The 17,433-nt window shown below is 42.7% G+C and overlaps 1 protein-coding gene across 8 annotated transcripts in view; it reads right to left on the reverse strand.

Annotated features, from left to right (window-relative positions):
* Positions 1–17,433, reverse strand: part of FRMD4A (FERM domain containing 4A) — a 406,427-nt gene that overhangs the window by 57,512 nt on the left and 331,482 nt on the right. For all 8 annotated transcript variants that reach the window (XM_077337977.1, XM_077337979.1, XM_077337975.1 and 5 more), the window contains 2 exons: positions 15,969–16,026; positions 14,264–14,350 (listed from right to left, as the gene is read on the reverse strand). In XM_077337977.1, coding sequence (XP_077194092.1) covers positions 14,264–14,350; positions 15,969–16,026 — 145 coding nt within the window. The remainder of the gene's footprint in view (positions 1–14,263; positions 14,351–15,968; positions 16,027–17,433) is intronic.

A 17,433-nucleotide genomic window follows, 5' to 3' on the forward strand; every position in this document is an offset into this window, starting at 1 on the left:
CACATGTATCAAATGCTAAGTCAATGTACATCAACAATTTAGCTGGAACAGAATGCTTTGCAGGCAGCTACCAACATGACTAAGGTCCACTCTTGAGGAAAAGGTATATGGGGTGTTGCCACTCAATGCTATCATCCATGAGGTATTTATACCAGCCCTGCTTTGAGTACAAGATGTACATTCATGATCTATATGCAGAAACTACTGCTGCCTCTAATCGTTCTCTATCAGAGCAATCCTAAACAGAGTTAAGATTTGGAAGTCCATGGAAGTCAATGAGTTTTAAAGCATGTAACTGTTTAGGATTGCCCTGTAAAATAGGCAATACTTTTTTTTTCACAAAGGAAGTCCCAAACAAATCAGCTCAACACTTGTGACTCAACAAGCCAAATGCAGTCTACCTGCCCTAATCTATGGCTGAGGGGAGGAGAATGATGTATGAATGAGAGAAAGGTGAGGTATAGATGAAACAGATCAATAAATTATCAGGTTTTTGGACAACACACTGGGTTAGCAGATCCAGGCAGAAAATAAAACCAGAAGGCCTGGTAAGCTTCACTAATAGGTTAGTCCATGGGTGATCCATTGTATTTAGCTGAATGTATCCCCACTGAAAGGCCAGGATTAAAGGGTTTGAGAACTCAAGGGATTCATAAAGCAAGTTTATATTTTTATAAATGGAATGGGGGAGGGCAGATATTTCCCTCCCTCTCATATTGAACCCAGGCATGATTTTTTTGTCATTTCAGAAGAAACAAAATGAGGTACTCCTGCACAGAACATGTGTTTAAATTGTGAAATTTATTAGCGAAATATGACCACTAGCTTTGAAATGGACGAGAAAATGTCACATGGAGTGAGTTGATCAGCAGCTATTAGACATGCTAGGTAAATGCAGCTCTCTGCATAGAAATAGCATACCTTTTTCTAGCAGATCCCTGGCATAAAAACTGGGCAAGACTGCCAACTTCATGTTCTCAATGGAGATGCACCCAGGGTGGCACCTGGAGTTCTTCTGGAATTACAACTGATCTCTAGATTACAGAAATCAGTTTTCAAAAGGAGTTGCACCTAGGGTTATACCTGGAGTTCTTTTGGAATTATAAGTGATCTCTAGATTACAGAGATCAGTTTACCTGGAGGAAATGGAAGCTTTGGAGGATGAATTCTATGGCATCACATCAGTGATGAGCTTCCTCCTCTCCCCAAATGTTCCCCTGTTTTAGGCATTGCTCCCAGATCTCCAGAAATTTTCAAAGATGGATCTGGCAAGTGGCAATCCTAGGGAGGGATCATGATATTTTCTCTGTAGTTTTCAAGTACCTTATACACTTGTGTATAAGCCGAGTTTTTCAGCACAGTATTCACACTGAATAAGTGCTCCTCGGTTTATATGCGGGTATATACAGTAATTGAAATAAAAACCTGCTCCAGCCAATCGTTACAGAGAATCAGTTGGAGATCCCCTACAAGATCCCTAGCTTGCACAGGATCCATTCTACTGGGTCACAAAGATCAGCAGCTCACTTAGCTGCTTAAAGTTTGTGATGGTTCATGATTTGTGAACCACATATTCCTGATTCATGCTCATCCCTACTCAGTCCTTGCTAAGGCTTTTTGTTCTTCTTCCTCTGATAGATTTAATATTTTTCTGTATGTGTAAAGAATATACCAAGTATATGGTAACCCTGGGGGGAAAAAAAACTTCTAAGAGAGCTCTAGATCCCATCTGGAGGTCGGCAACCCTGCTTAGGTTAGACATGCCAAAGAATAAAGCATGAGAACAGACTGAATGGCTGGTGGCAGAGTACAGTTTTCAGTAAACATTTGCATGAAAAAGGCTACATGCAAATAGAAAACTAAAACAGGACAAATTCTCTTGCTCTGCTTGCCTTGCCTATTTTCTGCTTCCAGGGTGTTTTACACAGAGAAGAATATTCCAGAATGGAATCCTCCATCTGCAGTCTGGCCTTTCTACCAGCTTATCACCACCTCATTCCTTTGTAGGTCCAAATAAGGTTCTACACATCTCTTATTCTGTATGATTCATAAAGCAACAACTGCTTGTTATAAAAATAAATAATAATAATTATTATCCAATCACATTCCTCGAGAGAGCCATAATACTTCAGTCTCTTCTCTAGACTGCTTGATATATCTGTTTACTTTATTCTCCTGGCTGTCTAGCTGATTTGATGGCACACATTTAAAAATCAATGCACTTGATTTGTCAACTGATGCATTACAGCATCATTAGCATCACCCTTCAAAGGTCAGCATGTCAAAACTTTGTTTTATGACTACAACAATTTAATTATTCCCAAGTGAAGGAAAGTCATTGAAGTAATCAGTTATGGGCTAAATATAAAAGGGAGTTAAATGTTTGATTTTTGCTAATTATTGGACTTTGGCTTGGGCTCTCAGAAATAACATATGTCTTTAGGTATTGAGATGGCTCATCCAGCACACTTTGTTACTCACAAAATTTTACATAGGTATGCATTTGGACCTGCCACCAGGTTGACAAACTCAGTTTGCTCAGTGCCATGTTGGCAGCTCTAACTGGCTAATATCCATGAAGAAATAGGCTACCCTGACCTGGATAGTCCAGGCCAGCTCGATCCAGCCAGAACTCATAAATCAAGCAGGGTCAACCCTGATGAGTATTTGGATGTGAGACCTCCAAGTATTTTGGTGGTAGTTCCTCCAAGAAACATGAGGTGCCATATTACCTTTGAATGTCCCTTGCCTGGCTGCCAGATCGTATCTCCTGGCTACACTACACATGCTATATGATAAATAAATAGTAGTAGGCTGTGTTTGGCTTGGTGTGCCTAAGTAGGGCAGGCCTGGAATGATCCCACATCCTTTGAAATCAGAAGAAAGTTTAACAGGCGTGGCATGGCTATCCCACTGCTTGCATGTCTCAGTTTTAAAATTAGGTACAACATGGTTTGGAACATGCAGACACTTCCCAGTCAACACAGCCAGAAAGTGGTCAGTCATGACTAAGGGAGGCCTGCCTCTATAATCAAGGACTTCATTCTGAAAGCTGGCTATCCAGGAGGGTCACTAGTGGTGACAAAGATTTCTCTGATGTGGCCATCTGTCTAGTGGGAGCTGTAAATGACTCCACTATTTTCTGAATACAGAGAGGGAAAAAGTTTCTTTCGAAGTCACTGGGGAAGGACATCTTAGAGAAAGTCGACTTGAGTATTTCTTTTTTTTAATTGAAATGCAGTGTAAGTTGGGGTAGAGATGAAGGAATGGCAGGGGAGTGGTCTTCCTGTGATGAAAGCTGTAATGTGGAACGGGAGGCATGTTTAACCCTTTCTCTTTGTGCTGTTTCCTTGATCAGAATAATATATGTCCCTCCTGTGGCCATGTAGACTTCCCATCAAATTGGCAGCTGTCAAAAAAGAAACTGTCACATGATGCAGTCCCAGAGGTAAGGCATAGTTTGTGGCCTGTGTAATCAGAGTTTGACAATGCTGTGCATAGGTGTTTAAAGGTAAAAGGATTTCTTTTTTACTTTAACATTCTACCCAGTATTTTCCCTGGCAACCTTCCTTTCCACAAACCTGTGAACTCTGCTTTACCCTCTCCAAGATGCATTAATGGGAAAGTGAGTTTCTGTTAAATGTATTTAACTTGAGAAAACAAGTATCTCTCCCCCTCTCTCTGGGAATGATTGTTTGACAGTGTGTGCAGTTTGAAACCAGGCTAGTGCCTTTATTAACTTGGCCACACTTGGGTCAGAAGCTAGAGCCAAAAGAAGAAAAAAGGGGGGAAAAAAGGGGGGGAAGCCTCTGTGCTGTTCTATAAAATTGGCAAATTCACAAAAGAACTGGGGTAGGACATGGATTAATGTGATGCACACAGTGTTACAAGGTGCAAGTTTGGAAAATGTTCTCCATGAACAATATGCCTGGAATGTTATCAGGCCTTTGTGGTTCGTTAAATGAGAACAATTATCAGACTTTAACATTCTAGCAGGCTCCCTTTTTTTTGTATGTGTGAGAGAGACCATTTGTGGTTTATGCTATGGGGGGGGGGGGCAGAGAAGAGGCTCAGATATCTGTATCTCTTTCAGCCACTTGAGAAAGTCACCTTACTGTTTTGTAACTAGCACCAAAATGGGTTTGAGGAAACCTGACTGAAAGTCTGCTTCATTTAACATAAGAAGAGCCCAACTGGATCGGTCGGACCAGTGGTCCATCTAGGCCAGCAACTTGTCTCACACAGAGGCCAACCAGTTCCACTGAAGGCTCAACAATAGGACATAGAACCCAAGATCTTCCCCTAATGTTGCCTTCTGGCACTGGGATTCAGAAACCAGTTGACTGTCTCTAAACACAGAGGTCCCCCCGACTCACCATGGCTACTAGCCATTAGGAGTGCACATTTGGGTGTACTTAAACCAAAAATATTCAGCATTCCAAATATTTCTGGTTTTTCTTTAGAAAACTGGACACCCCCCCCCCCCCAATCCTGCAGTGGTAAAGGCTAGGAAAAGCTTTAACGGGCTCTTGTTGATTATTCATTTTGATTGGCATTCAGTTACTATTGGGGCAAACATGCAGAAGGGGACTATGAGCCACTCCTTGTGTAACAATTTGTGCTACACAGGAGTTTAAAGGAGATGGGTTGGACACCAATGCAGTCACTGAAAGTTCATAGAGCTTTTTGGAGGTTGAACCTGCCCTACCAGAAATTAAGTACCTGGTTCACAGACCCCTCTGGGCAAATTTTCAGTTCCTATCTAAGCTTTGCAAATGTAGGCAATCTCCTGTTCCAGAATCAGAATACAGAATGAACAAATGCAAAATATTATGGTGAGTTATGGTAGCCAGAATAAAATTGGACTATTTAAATTAATGCATATGATATGCATATTTAGAAAAATTATAGGGGATTGAAGTAATGTAACAGGTGATCAAACATGAAACTTACTGCTGACGGTTCATATAAACAATTTATACCTATTTTGTTCCTTATGAAGAAGAAGAAGAGTTGGTTCTTATATGCCACTTTTCTCTACCAGGAGTCTCAAAGTGGCTTACAATTGCCTTCCCTTTCCTCTCCCCACAACAGACACCCTGTGAGATCTGTAGGTGGGTCTGAGAGAAGTCTGATATTAGTGCTCTGTCAGAGCAGCTTTAACAGTGCTGTGGCAAGCCCAAGGTCACCCAGCTGGCTGCATGTGGGGGAGCAGGGAATCAAGCCCAGCTCACCAGATTAGAAGTCCGCACTCCAAACCACTACACCAAGCTGGCTCTAACTTGCAGTGACTTTATATAATACAAGGCCCAAGCCCATTGCATTCAGGAATACAACAGGCGCTAGAATGGGGGGGGGGAATGTGGTGGACAGCCTCCCCCTCCCCCTCTGAGGACCCATAATTACCCATGTGGATTTCTGTAAATTTCAAAGACTTATTTTCACAATATCATATTGATTCATGAAATATGAAATAGGTTACAAAACCATAGCTATAGATTCCTCTGAAGTCTTTTAACCCTCATAGCAATTTATTTATTCTCTCATTCCAGAATTTCCTTCTGGCTTGCCAGATCCACCAAAAGTCTGAAAACTTAAAGTGGAGATCAGTACCATTCTCACCCACCCCTCACCCCCGATAGTCAGGATTATCTAAAATGATTTTCTTGGTACAATGCTATTCCAGTTCTTCTCTCCCTTCCAAGCTTGTATTTTTTATTTGAGACTGTGTGTTAAAAGACCATGCTTAGCAAACAGTTTATAGGTCCCGTGGTGAGGACGGTGGGGAAAACCTGGCGGTCTTTGTTAATCATTCACACTTCTGTTTTCTGTGAGTTAATTGTTTGCCACAGCTGACAACGGTATACCTGACGAACTGAGAAGAAAAGCTGTTTTTTTTGTACCCCACTTTTTACTACCTGAAGGGGTCTCAAAGTGGTTTACAATTGCCTTCCCTTTCTTTACCCACAACAGAGTTAGGTGGGGCTGAGAGGGCTCTGAGAGACTGGTCCAAAGTCACCCAACTGGCTGCTTATGAAGGAGTGGGGAATCAAACCCAGTTCTCCAGATTACAGGCCATTGATCTTAACCACCACACTAAGCTCCCTCACCCAGCACAAATGCCCCAGTATGACAGCAGTCAAGGACATGTTCTTCACCAAAAGGTTCTGGAAGTTCTAACTGCTATTTGTCAATAGTACATGAGCCACACTTTGTATGAACAAACAGGGCCTCAAAGACACTACAGACACCTTCCATACTGCAAAATCTTAGCAATTACACTTCTCGCAGGGGAATTCATGTATCTTCAAAAGCACACGCACCTGCAAAGCTGCATAATTTATAAATATACCTCAAAGCTCTCTGTGATACCAAAGCAATCAGACTGGATGGGATGCAGATAGCCAGCATATTACAGTGGACCTGGGCTTACAAATTGGACTGGAGAGACCCAGCGTCAAATTCCTTCTGAACTATGAATCTCACTGGGGAGGTCAGTTACTAACTCCCAGCCTAACACATCAACTGGACAGTGGCATACCAAAGGTGGGGTGAGGGGAACAACCTGCCCCAGGCATAGCATGAGGAAAGCCTTTAAAGGCAGTCCTCTAAGCCAGCACTACACTGTGATCAGCCAAAGTTTTTCCTTTTATTTATAAAACTAATAGTAAAGCCATGCTGTAATGCAACGGGCATTAACTCCTGGTTTGGTGTGGGTTTTGTGCCTCACTAGAAACCTGGCAACCCTAAGAGGAGGTTTCTCAGGCTGATTCCGCACTGGTGGCACTACTGTGGGGCTCTGCCGGTGCGGTGCTGTAGAGCTGCATGCTCCGCAGCTTTCCGTGTCCCTGCAGGGGAAACATTTCAGCACTCTATCAGCTTAGTCACCTCAAAGAATATTTCTAACCCAGGGGTAGCTGACCTCCAGGTGGGGCCTGGAGATCTCCTGGAATTATAGCTCATCTCCAGACTATAAAGATCAGCACTCCAGGCAGAAATGGCTGCTTTGGAAGGTGGACAGGACTGTTGTACATAAGAAACATTTTAGGTCTCCCATACAGGTTGTTGTACAGATGAAACAGGAGGCAAAAGAACCTCTGCAACAGCATAACAGCCCTGTGTGGTAGGCTTCAAATATTCAGAGAGTGGAGAAGAGACACACATGGCTTGTCTCCAGCAGTAAGGCCAGCCACAGCAGTATGGTAAGTGAGAAGGGGCTTTTTTCTGTGGCCTCCCTATCAGTCAGCTGCTAAGCAGAAAGGGAAAGTTTTCACTCCTCAAAAGGAATGCCCATGCATGCCCCTTGACCTCTTTTGCACACATTTCTCATTCATTTCCCTCCCCTAGTTTCACTTCTTGGTCTCAAAAAGTATTGATCCCAATCTAGCCTGGTGACAGAACATATTTAAGAACAGTACAGTAGCAAACCTTTGTTAATACTATGAACCTGAAGGATATTATGACTATGGATTTTCTGGGCACTGTACATTGCACTGGCTCGACTAGGCTTCCAACCCCTCCTTGCTTAGACTGTGATTTTGTGCTTGACATCAGCTGGCATTGCCACAATGGCACAGGGTTCTGCTGAGCACTTTGTGATTGCATTAGTACTACTGAGTACATAGCACTGGTTCTACTGCACTTGCAAAAATGACCTCCATCAGTTTCTACTGCAGATAATTCTCTGGCGTAAATTTAATCTCTTGCTAACAATGGAGGACAGGAATACCTTCTTTGGCTAGGATGGCGTGTTTCTTAACATCCAGTCTGGGGAAGCTTGCAATCACTATTTTGTGATGCTTTGGCTAGCATTAGTAAAAGTTAGTGTAAAGGCAGATTGCTGGCACACAGCAAGCACATGAAGGCAGTTTCTAGGCATCAGAGTTTGTAATGCACTTGCAGAGCCAGGTGCCAAAATACAGTTTCAGAGTTCAGGCACAGGGTAGGCAACACTGACAGTTTCAAGTCCAAAGGGAAATCCAAGAACAAGGCTATGAAGGTAAAGGCCAGGATCATAGACAATCTATCGAAAGCAGAAGCAGCAAAGTCAGTAGCTAATGGACAAGCTACTTCCACACAGCCACTCCCTTTCCTGTTGCTTTTAAGTACTATGCAGCTCAGCAGCCTGTACTGAGCCATGCACTGGCCAGCTACCTCAATCCTGCTCCTGCAAGCACTCATCCTCACTGTTGGTGTTGGGCTGGTGCTATGCTGCCACGTGGGCATTGTCATACATGTTTTATGTATGGTTCTTTGTTATAATGTAAACCGCCCTGAGCCTCCGGGGAGGGCGGTATAAAAGTATGATAAATAAATAAATAAATAAATAGTTACTGTCTGTGGATCTATATCTGGCCTCCATAGAGTCAGTCAGAGCAAAAATGAGGAAAATAAAGGCTTCACATGATGCTTTAGAAATACTCCCAATCTTTATGGTAAAAACAACAGAGATCTAAGACATTCCTAAAAGGTGGTACAGTGCTGTGATGTCACTTCTGGGCATGCAAGTGGAAGTGACATTATAGTGTCATGCATCATAATGCTATGTTTCCAAAAACAACCTTAGTTGCAGCTAATTATCTTCACTGGAACCAGTGGGACAGCCTTCCCTTGGAAAAAAACAACAGGATATACTGAGAGAGCCAGGATGAAGTCTATTCCTTTCCCCTCAGCCTTAAGAAGCACAACTGCTCCTTGTCTTGCTAATAAGAGACAGAATGCTGGATGTTGGGGTAACTGAGGAAATCCTGGGGTCATGCACATAATTATTACAAATTCCTGGCACATGAAGAGGTATGAGAAAGGAGGAATTCCATTTGTATTCCCTACTCTGCACCAACCCTTCCCTTCACACTAACTCTCCTCTCCTCTATCAGTGGGGCAAACAATGAGCTACCAGGACTGTTTTGAGTTAGGAAAATTATACAAGGCAGAAAAGCTTAACTCCCTGTCTTGTGTGGTGGCCCAAATCTTGTTGAGATCCCTGCAACCTTTAATTAAGTGTGGAAAAAATGTTGGGAGCCACAGAAATATGGAATCTGGTTTGACCTTGAGAGTCAGTTAAATGGAAAAATGGAGGGAAGAAACAGCCTGTTCCAGTTCCCTAAGAGTGCACAGAATCCCAGAGGGAGGATCCGATGGGACAGAATGGGGTTTCCAAATCCTCCTCCCACAGTTCCTTGTAGTCCTTCCTTTAACATGTGCAATAGCAAAACAGCTGGCCTGCTTTAATCACAAAAGGAGGAAAACAAGGGTAGTCACAGACAAGTCAGGGTTGCCATATACTTCAATGATTCCCTATGCATGTAGAAAAATATTAAATTTATTAAAGGGAAAAAAGGTGGGGTGGGGAGAAGCCTTGTAAAGACTGGATGAGGACTGAGCATGTTCCAGAAAGCATGAAATGCTGAGAATCTGAGGAAAAATTAACCAGCTGAAATCCCTGAAAGGGGCAATGAGGCATGTGTGTGTGATTTCCCTGTGATTTATTTTATCCACCTGCTGCAATTCCCTACTAGAGTGTTCATCTTGATCCACATGGTTGCCAACCTCCAGGTGGGGGGCTGAAGATCTGCAATTACAACTCAATACCAGATTACAGAGATCTGTTCCCTTGAGAAAATGGCTCCTTTGGGGTGGACTCTATGGCATTATACTCTGCTGAGGTCACATCCCTCAGCAGGGTAGGTTAGGCTGACAGTAGGTGACTGGCCCCAGCAAGCTTCCATGGCAGAGTGAGAATTTGAACCTGGGTCTCCTGGGTTCTAATGTGACACTCTAGAATAACCACCACACCATATCAGTGCTCACCTCTAAGAGAAGTTCAAATATTTACCAGTTTTAAACCAGAAAATTAACTCGAAGTGCAATATATCAAGGAAGAAGATACCTACAAAGAAGAGTTGTTTTTTATAGCCCGCTTTTTTGTACCAGAAGGAGTCCCAAAGCAGCTTACAATTGCTTTCCCTTCCTCTCCCCACAACAGGCACCCTGTGAGGTAGGTGGGGCTGAGAGACCCCTGTTGTTACTTCTCAGTGCTACCACTGCTGTGACGAACTCATGGTCACCTAGCTGGCTGCATGTGGAGATGTGGGGAATCACACATGGCTCCTTTATAGTCTAATCTATTTATCTAATAGTGACATTTGTCCCACATCTGCAGATATCTAAATCCATGGGTTGGGGAGGGACTTCAATGGAATATAACACTATGGAGTCCACCCTCCAAAGCAGATGTTTTCTCCAAAGGAGCTGGTCTTTGCCTTAAGATGAGCTGTAGAAATGGGGGGATCCCCAGGTCCCACTTGGGGTCTGGCATCCCTAACTGAGGAGGAGAGAGAAGGAATGAAATGAGTGAAATGGCATGAGTGACCTAGGATGGCTGATCCCAACGGTCCTTTGTGAGACCCTGCTAGTCCAATCTAAAATGGAACTTCACTTTCACCTTAGTCAGTTAAAGCACAGACAATCTGCTTCCAGGGTCTAAACTCAGAGTCTTTCTAACTGAATTCTATTTCTATTGCCCAAACAAAGTCTGGTCAGATTAAGCCTGAATTTTTATTCTTGGTGACATTAAAATAACAACTTGGAATTTAGATAGCTATTGACAGGATCCTTGAATGTAAGCCTACAATATGTCCAATTCATATCTTTTTAAAAAGGAGAGTGAACAGGAAAGAGAGAACAGGCAGCCAGAATTCTGTAGTGTCCCAGCCAAATGGCTGGAGCAATTTAATCAAAGGCTGGTTTTGAATGTATGCTGATGGGGTTGCAAGATACTCAGTTATTCAGTGTGGCAAATGCAATAAGCATGAAAAACTGTATAGAATGACCTAATGGGGAAAAATACACTCCACATTGTAAGATGAGCAAATAGTCTTTATGCATTTAATATATACTGCTCAGTTTTGGCTGGTTTTCCTCCAACAATTTTCTGCTTTGTCTTGTACTTGCAGTATTTTCTTCCCACTATAATTTTTCAGTTTATTTTTAGTCTTGGAAATGAGCAAAAAAAAACCTAAATGAGAAAGACTGAGAAAACAGTGCTCAAAATCTTTTGCTCTAGAAGAAGTAATAACAGGAACACTTAAACTTGGCAAAAATAATTAATTGGGCTCTTCTGCATCTATAAAAAGTCTTTCTCAAATGGCGAGTCCTTGTATGACTGAAAGTGATCCGCCAGCTTTCAAACAGTTGCTGTTTAAGATAATTAATCAAAAGTTATTTTTTTTTGACACAAAATTTATACACATGCCCCCAAAGGAAGACAAATGTATCATTGAGAGGGCTCCTTGAGCCAGTTGTTGAAAGAGGCATGATATTGTATGGAGTATGGTCAGCAAAAAATCTGATAAGCCAGACAAGCATAGCTACGACTACCATTATAACACAGGTGGTAAACCACACTGACTTTTCAGCTGCTGTGATTCATGGGAGAAATGTCCTAGCATCATACACATGCATGTATGTGCTGTCAATTCACAACTATTTATTTATTTATATACCACCTTCCCCGAAGGCTCAGGGTGGTTTACATAGAACAGGAACAATACAGATGACTCAATAATTGTGACAATAATAATACAATGGTAACGGCAGACAATGGAACCTTGAATCAACTATTGCGTACTGATGACCATGTGAGTTGGACAGGTCAGCAATGGTTTCCATAAGAGGGAGGGAGGCTCGGGGGCCAATGGGAGGTGATTGGCTCAGGTCGACCTCAACCAAATGCTTGGTGGAGGAGCTCACTTTTGCAGGCCCTGATCTCCTCTGGGAGCTCGTTCCACCAGGTGGGGGCCAGGATGGAGAAGGCTCTGGCCCTAGTTGAGGTCAAGCAAGCTTCCTTGGGACCAGGGATCACCAGGTAGTTGGCAGTGGTGGAGCATAAGGCTCTTTGGGGGTGTAGGCAGAAAGGCGATCCCTCAGGTACACTGGTCCCAGACCACGTATAGACTTATTAAAGGTGATAACCAGAACCTTAAGCCTGATCTGGAATTCAACTGGGAGCCAGCACAGCTGCTGAAGGATGGGCTGAATGTGGGACCTCCATGGTGTTGCTGTGAGGACCCTGGCTGCTGTGTTCTGGACCAGCTGTAGCTTCTAGATCAAAGTTAAGGGCAGGCCTGCATAGAGCAAGTTGCAGTCTAGAGGTGACCGTCGCATGGATCACTGTGTTCTGGGACCAAGTAGGGTGCTAGGAGTTTGTCTTGGCGAAGGTGGTAGAATGCCAGCCGTGTTACTGTCGTGATCTGAACCTCCATTGAGATGGAGGCATTGAGAAACACACCCAAGTTTCTCGTGGAGTGGGCCACTGATAGCTGTACTCCATCCAGGTTGGGTAGGTGCACTTCGTCATTTGGACCATTCCAGCCCAGCCACAGAATCTCTGAAGGGTTGAGCTTCAGATGACTCTGCTTGAGACACCTAGTCACTGCTTTCAGGCAGCTGGCTAATGTTTCTGGTGGAGAGTCAGGGCACCTGTCCAACAGAAGGAAGAGCAACCCAGCAAGGGGCTTTCAAGGCAAGAGGTAGTATGCCATTACCTTCTTCTGCAGAATCTTCTTTGTTGATCTCCTATCCAAGTACTGACCCTGCTTAGCTTTTGAGGTTTGATAAGACTAGTCTGTTCCATACTTCCATCCCTCCATCTCAACATCATACACTCAGTAAAATATTACTGGGGGGCAAAGAGGGCCTAGACGTGTGATTAATATATATGTGGAACTTAAAGAATCTTAACTGGCCTCAACAGCTACACTGTGCAATTAATGGAAAGAGGTCTACTCAATGTTCTTAGCATTGCACTGAAAAAGTAAAGATTTATTTTGCAACACATCAGCTTTAGAATGTATATACGTTCTCTGCCAGGAACTACTGTTTTTGCTACCCCACAGGTATTAGTATACTATCCTCACAATGCCACAAGTGACTACTACAAAAGTGTATCATTATGCTCGGAGGAGAAAGATCAATTTCTCTGCATGATGCTTCTATGCATTTACAATAATTGGGCCTGACAAGTGCAACAATGGAAAAATGTTTTATAACACAGTGACAGCATTTCTATAAGCTGATGTGCCGCTCAGCACTTTATTAATGCTGGCTGTGTATTTCCTTTACTGGAAGCCAGCCTTAAAAAGAGAAGAAAATAAAATCTGTTGTTCAGTGTCGAAAGATGTTTCTAGCATTTGCAAAATCCCAGATCTAGATGACCTTCTGTCCCCTGCCTTGTTCTCCCGCATTTAAAAAAACAAAAAATCTGTCAACTTATAGATTCTCAGTTGCTCTGGAATGTTGAAATATTGCTCATAGGTTTGGGCTGGGTTAGGTAGTAGTACCCTGAAACCTCTGCTCTTTGTGGGACCCAGAAGAATCCTCCCCTCAATCTCCAGGGCCTAATCACCAGACATTGATGGCTGCCATGACCTTTGCTCAGGTGAGCAAGGAATACAGAGCTACATCTAGAGCCTTCCTTTTGTAGCAAGCCGGGGTTCAGCTAGAGTTGCCCACCTCCAGGTGGGATTACAGTTGATCTTCAGGCAACAATATCCCCTGAAGAAAATGACTGCTTTGGAAGGTGGACTCAATGGGATTATATCCTGCTAAAATCTGTCCCCTCACTAAACTCTACCCTCCTCAGCTTCCACCCCTCCCCTCTAAATTTCCAGGTATTTCCCAAGCTGGAGCTGGCAACCCTAGGAAATCTTCTGAGAATGCACAATGTCTTTTTTATTTATGCCCAAGGTTATCTGGGATTGCAGCATGTACACTCAGGCAGTGCTGTTTTCCTAAAAAGAAGGGTGGCAGCACCCATATAGTCATTAGCATTTATGAGATATTCATTCAAATGCCTGAGTAATTTAAACATTCACAACTCCTTGAAGAGGCCTGGCAAGAGATGCCCCATCCAACCCTTAATCAACTGTTATCTACCATGGATCACAGATACTAACGCTGAACACGGGGCATCAAATCTGCATTAGCCTTTGATGCCTCTGAAAGAGCAGGCTACAGTAAATATAATTATACAGTCTGAACATTGATAATGTTGCTCTTCCCAGCCAAATTCAAGCTCATCAATAAACCATGGGTTCTGTGTTGTTTCTTCAGGCATCATTATCATTAAGAGAAACATAATCCTGACAAACTAGCAAACCAAATCCAAGGAATAGGAAACGAGGAATAGCACTACTAACCCATCATCCTATCTGCCATTTAACCAGTACACAATATTTAATGCCTTTTCATAAATTATGCTTACCTTTCTTGGCTTCACTTTGTCATGGTAGTCATACTGAAAGATTCCCTTGTAGCTAAGTCCTAACCACCAAGGAATTCCCTGCTTGTCCTAGAAGGTAGAGGGGGGAAACACACATAGAATCAGTATAGTACCAATCAGTATAGTACCAATGGGAATTCGGCAAGGAAATATGGTAATTTATGGCAGGAGCAAAATATGCGATCATTTCAGCCCTCTGGGCTATTCATATTTCTTTGGTATATATAGGCAGTTGTGATGATGAAAACTCTGGCATTTGAGGTTGTGTCCTCAACACAATCTGTTCATTCTCCCATTATTTGTCACACACCAGGACTGGGTTGGGGAAGGAGGACTGGCTGAACCCTGGGTTGGCCCTCCCTTAAGGAAGCATTTAAAAGGTGTTCACAGGAGCAGCCATAGAGGACGCGTCACACACATTTCCTGGCAGGGGGGAACATGTAATTAGCCCAGCAGAGTATGGGGACTGGGTGAAAAGAAACCCTCTTGTTCTGTTCTCAGGTTCTATTCTAGGACACTTGCTCAACTAAAAGCAACCCTGGTGGGTAAGACAGTCCTGGGCTCATTCTGCACCCAAGGGTTAATGCACCTTCAATGCACCTTAGAAGCAGATTTTCCTGTTCTGCACATCTCCAGCTGCAAAAGCACATTGAAAGTGCATTATCTCCCATGTGCAGAACAAGCCCTGGACTCAGACCTGACCCCAGTAGAACCTGCTCTCATTGATTGTTGTATTATTGTGTCTTTACGGTTATAGAGTTCTAGGTTATATTTGGATACACTAGGGAATTAATCATAACCACAGCTTTTCTTTTGTTCATTTTGTTGTTAAGTTTCTCAAGCGTTGGATCCAGTCCAGAGACTGAAGATCTTTCTTCTCAGCTCTAGTCCTTTCTGACCACGGGAAAGTTGTCCCGTGGAGTCCTAGGAGCCATGTGGGTCAGGGGGCTGCACTGAGAAGGGGGCAAATCTGGCCTCTCCTCCCTCTTCCTTCTGCTCATTCCACCCTAAAGACAAACAGAGGCGTCTTTCACATTGGAATTAGTATTAGTAGGGACCTTATCAGATACCCCCTGGCAAGGGGATTGTGGAATCTCTTGTAAATATTTTCTGCCTTTCAACATATGTCTCCATGTAATGTGTGAGCTATGTGCCATCAAGTCACTTATGACATATGGGCAGTCTACAAGTTATGACCTCCATCATGTCCTGTCATTGGCAGCCATACTCAGGTCTTGCAAACTGAAGGGCCAGTGTTTACTAAGAAGACCTTAGACAAGTTTTCCAAGAGCCTATCAAGAAACAATTTTTAAAAATATAAAACATTTCTATGCCACCTTTCCATCCAATTCAAGTTGCCCTGCAAGCCTCCAAGTTCATTTTTGATTAGATGTATAATTTCTACACTGAATTTTGTTGACAAGTATAATAATCTATAGCTATATAATTAAGTTCCCAAAATTAGTAAGGTTGCAATTAAAACACATAAGAAGGCTAAGGTTAAGATCTAAGACTTGATCTAAAGATCTAAACTTTTGCAATACATTGCACTAATTATTGATCACAGTTCAAAATACATGAATATGAAGTTATTGAAGCTAGCATATTTTTTCATTAACAAATAGCGCACTTTTTTCTTTATCAACCTGTTCCTTACATCTAAGAACAATTTCCAGTTGACACATACCTTGACTGCATAATAATGAACTCCATATGTTGGTAGGGATTCTACAATGCTCATGTAACTAAGGAAAGAAGCATAAAAAACAGCACATGGAGGTTTCAAGTGGCAAAAGATTGAAGGGAAGAGTACAAATTTATAAATATTTAAGTACTCTGCTTAATAAATGCAGTCACCAGTAAATAGTATAACAGGATTCAAATAATGAGAGGGGACACAAAAGCATATTAGTATGTCATCTCTAACTTGGTGGATGATAGAGGTTTTTAGATCCAAGTTTTAAATGTCTTATAGGGAAAACAATGACAGATGGTGAACTTCTGTAAGAATCTAAAGGTGTGTGAAAGGGAAAAATAGCCAGGGCTGTGGATGAGATAGCGGCCTCGGCTATGGAGTACCTAGCTCAGGAAGTACCTGCAACCAAGGGAAACCCTGGACCTGTTCTGTGGAGGGTACTGGGTACCAGCCAGCTTGGGTGCATGTGCACCCTGGGTGGAGATGAGAACTCCCTTTGGCATATGCAATGATCTAGGCTGGAGAGGAGGGACATTGCCAAGGCAGGTGGCCAGGTAGCTAGGCATAGTTTGGGAGTAGACCTGGAAGGAGGTGAACAAAGGAACTCTCTCCCTTTAACTGTCTCAGAGTCAATTCACTCCAAGCCACTCGACCTCCCAGCTTGGTGTGAACTCTGATTCTAAGGCAGTAAGGAATCTTGGTCTTTTTACAAGCCTTGAACTCACAGAGACAAAAACATTCAGCATTCCTGATTATTTTTGAATCCTAATATCATACCGGTATTGAGATTCTGGAACATTGGGAAATACAAATATTTTGGGGGTTCAGTATACCCAAACCTGAAAAACACCAAGGTTTCTTTGCAGACCCCTAGTTATTTCCATCCTTGGTATGCTCTCTGCTAATGATCTTTTGGGAAAGAATATAGTCTGTGTGTCTCAGCATGCCATCTGGACAGGAAGGTTTGCAAGCTCAAAGTTCCTGCCCACTTGAGAACCATTTCCTTCCAATAACTTCTCATGGCTGCCATTTTCATTGCTGTGCTACAGGCTTTTTGAGGGATTCTAAAACTAGACATTTCTATAAAGCTATAGTGCTAGCACACCATACCATTTATACAGTTATATCATTCTCCAATTTTAAATGTTTTTCAATTAAAGGTCTCAAAAAACCCTACAGATGCATGTGCAGAAACATGCAGGTAAAAAAATAAACTGGAGCCCCTCCTCTGGCCAGAGCTATTATACTCTGCGATCCTGTACCTGTGGTGGTTTGACTGTAAACTGGGGAAGGTTTGGGGATTATGCCACCATTTAATGAGTTTTAGGGGGCTTTCTGGGTTTTGGTATTGGGGATTGTAATTTATTTTATTGGGGTTTAATTCTGTCTTTTGTGTAACCTGCCATGAATCTCTGGAGAGTGGCGGGATAAAAATCCCCAAAATAAAATAAATAAT

This window comes from Paroedura picta, chromosome 5, assembly GCF_049243985.1.
Source record: "Paroedura picta isolate Pp20150507F chromosome 5, Ppicta_v3.0, whole genome shotgun sequence".
Taxonomy (NCBI): domain Eukaryota; kingdom Metazoa; phylum Chordata; class Lepidosauria; order Squamata; family Gekkonidae; genus Paroedura; species Paroedura picta.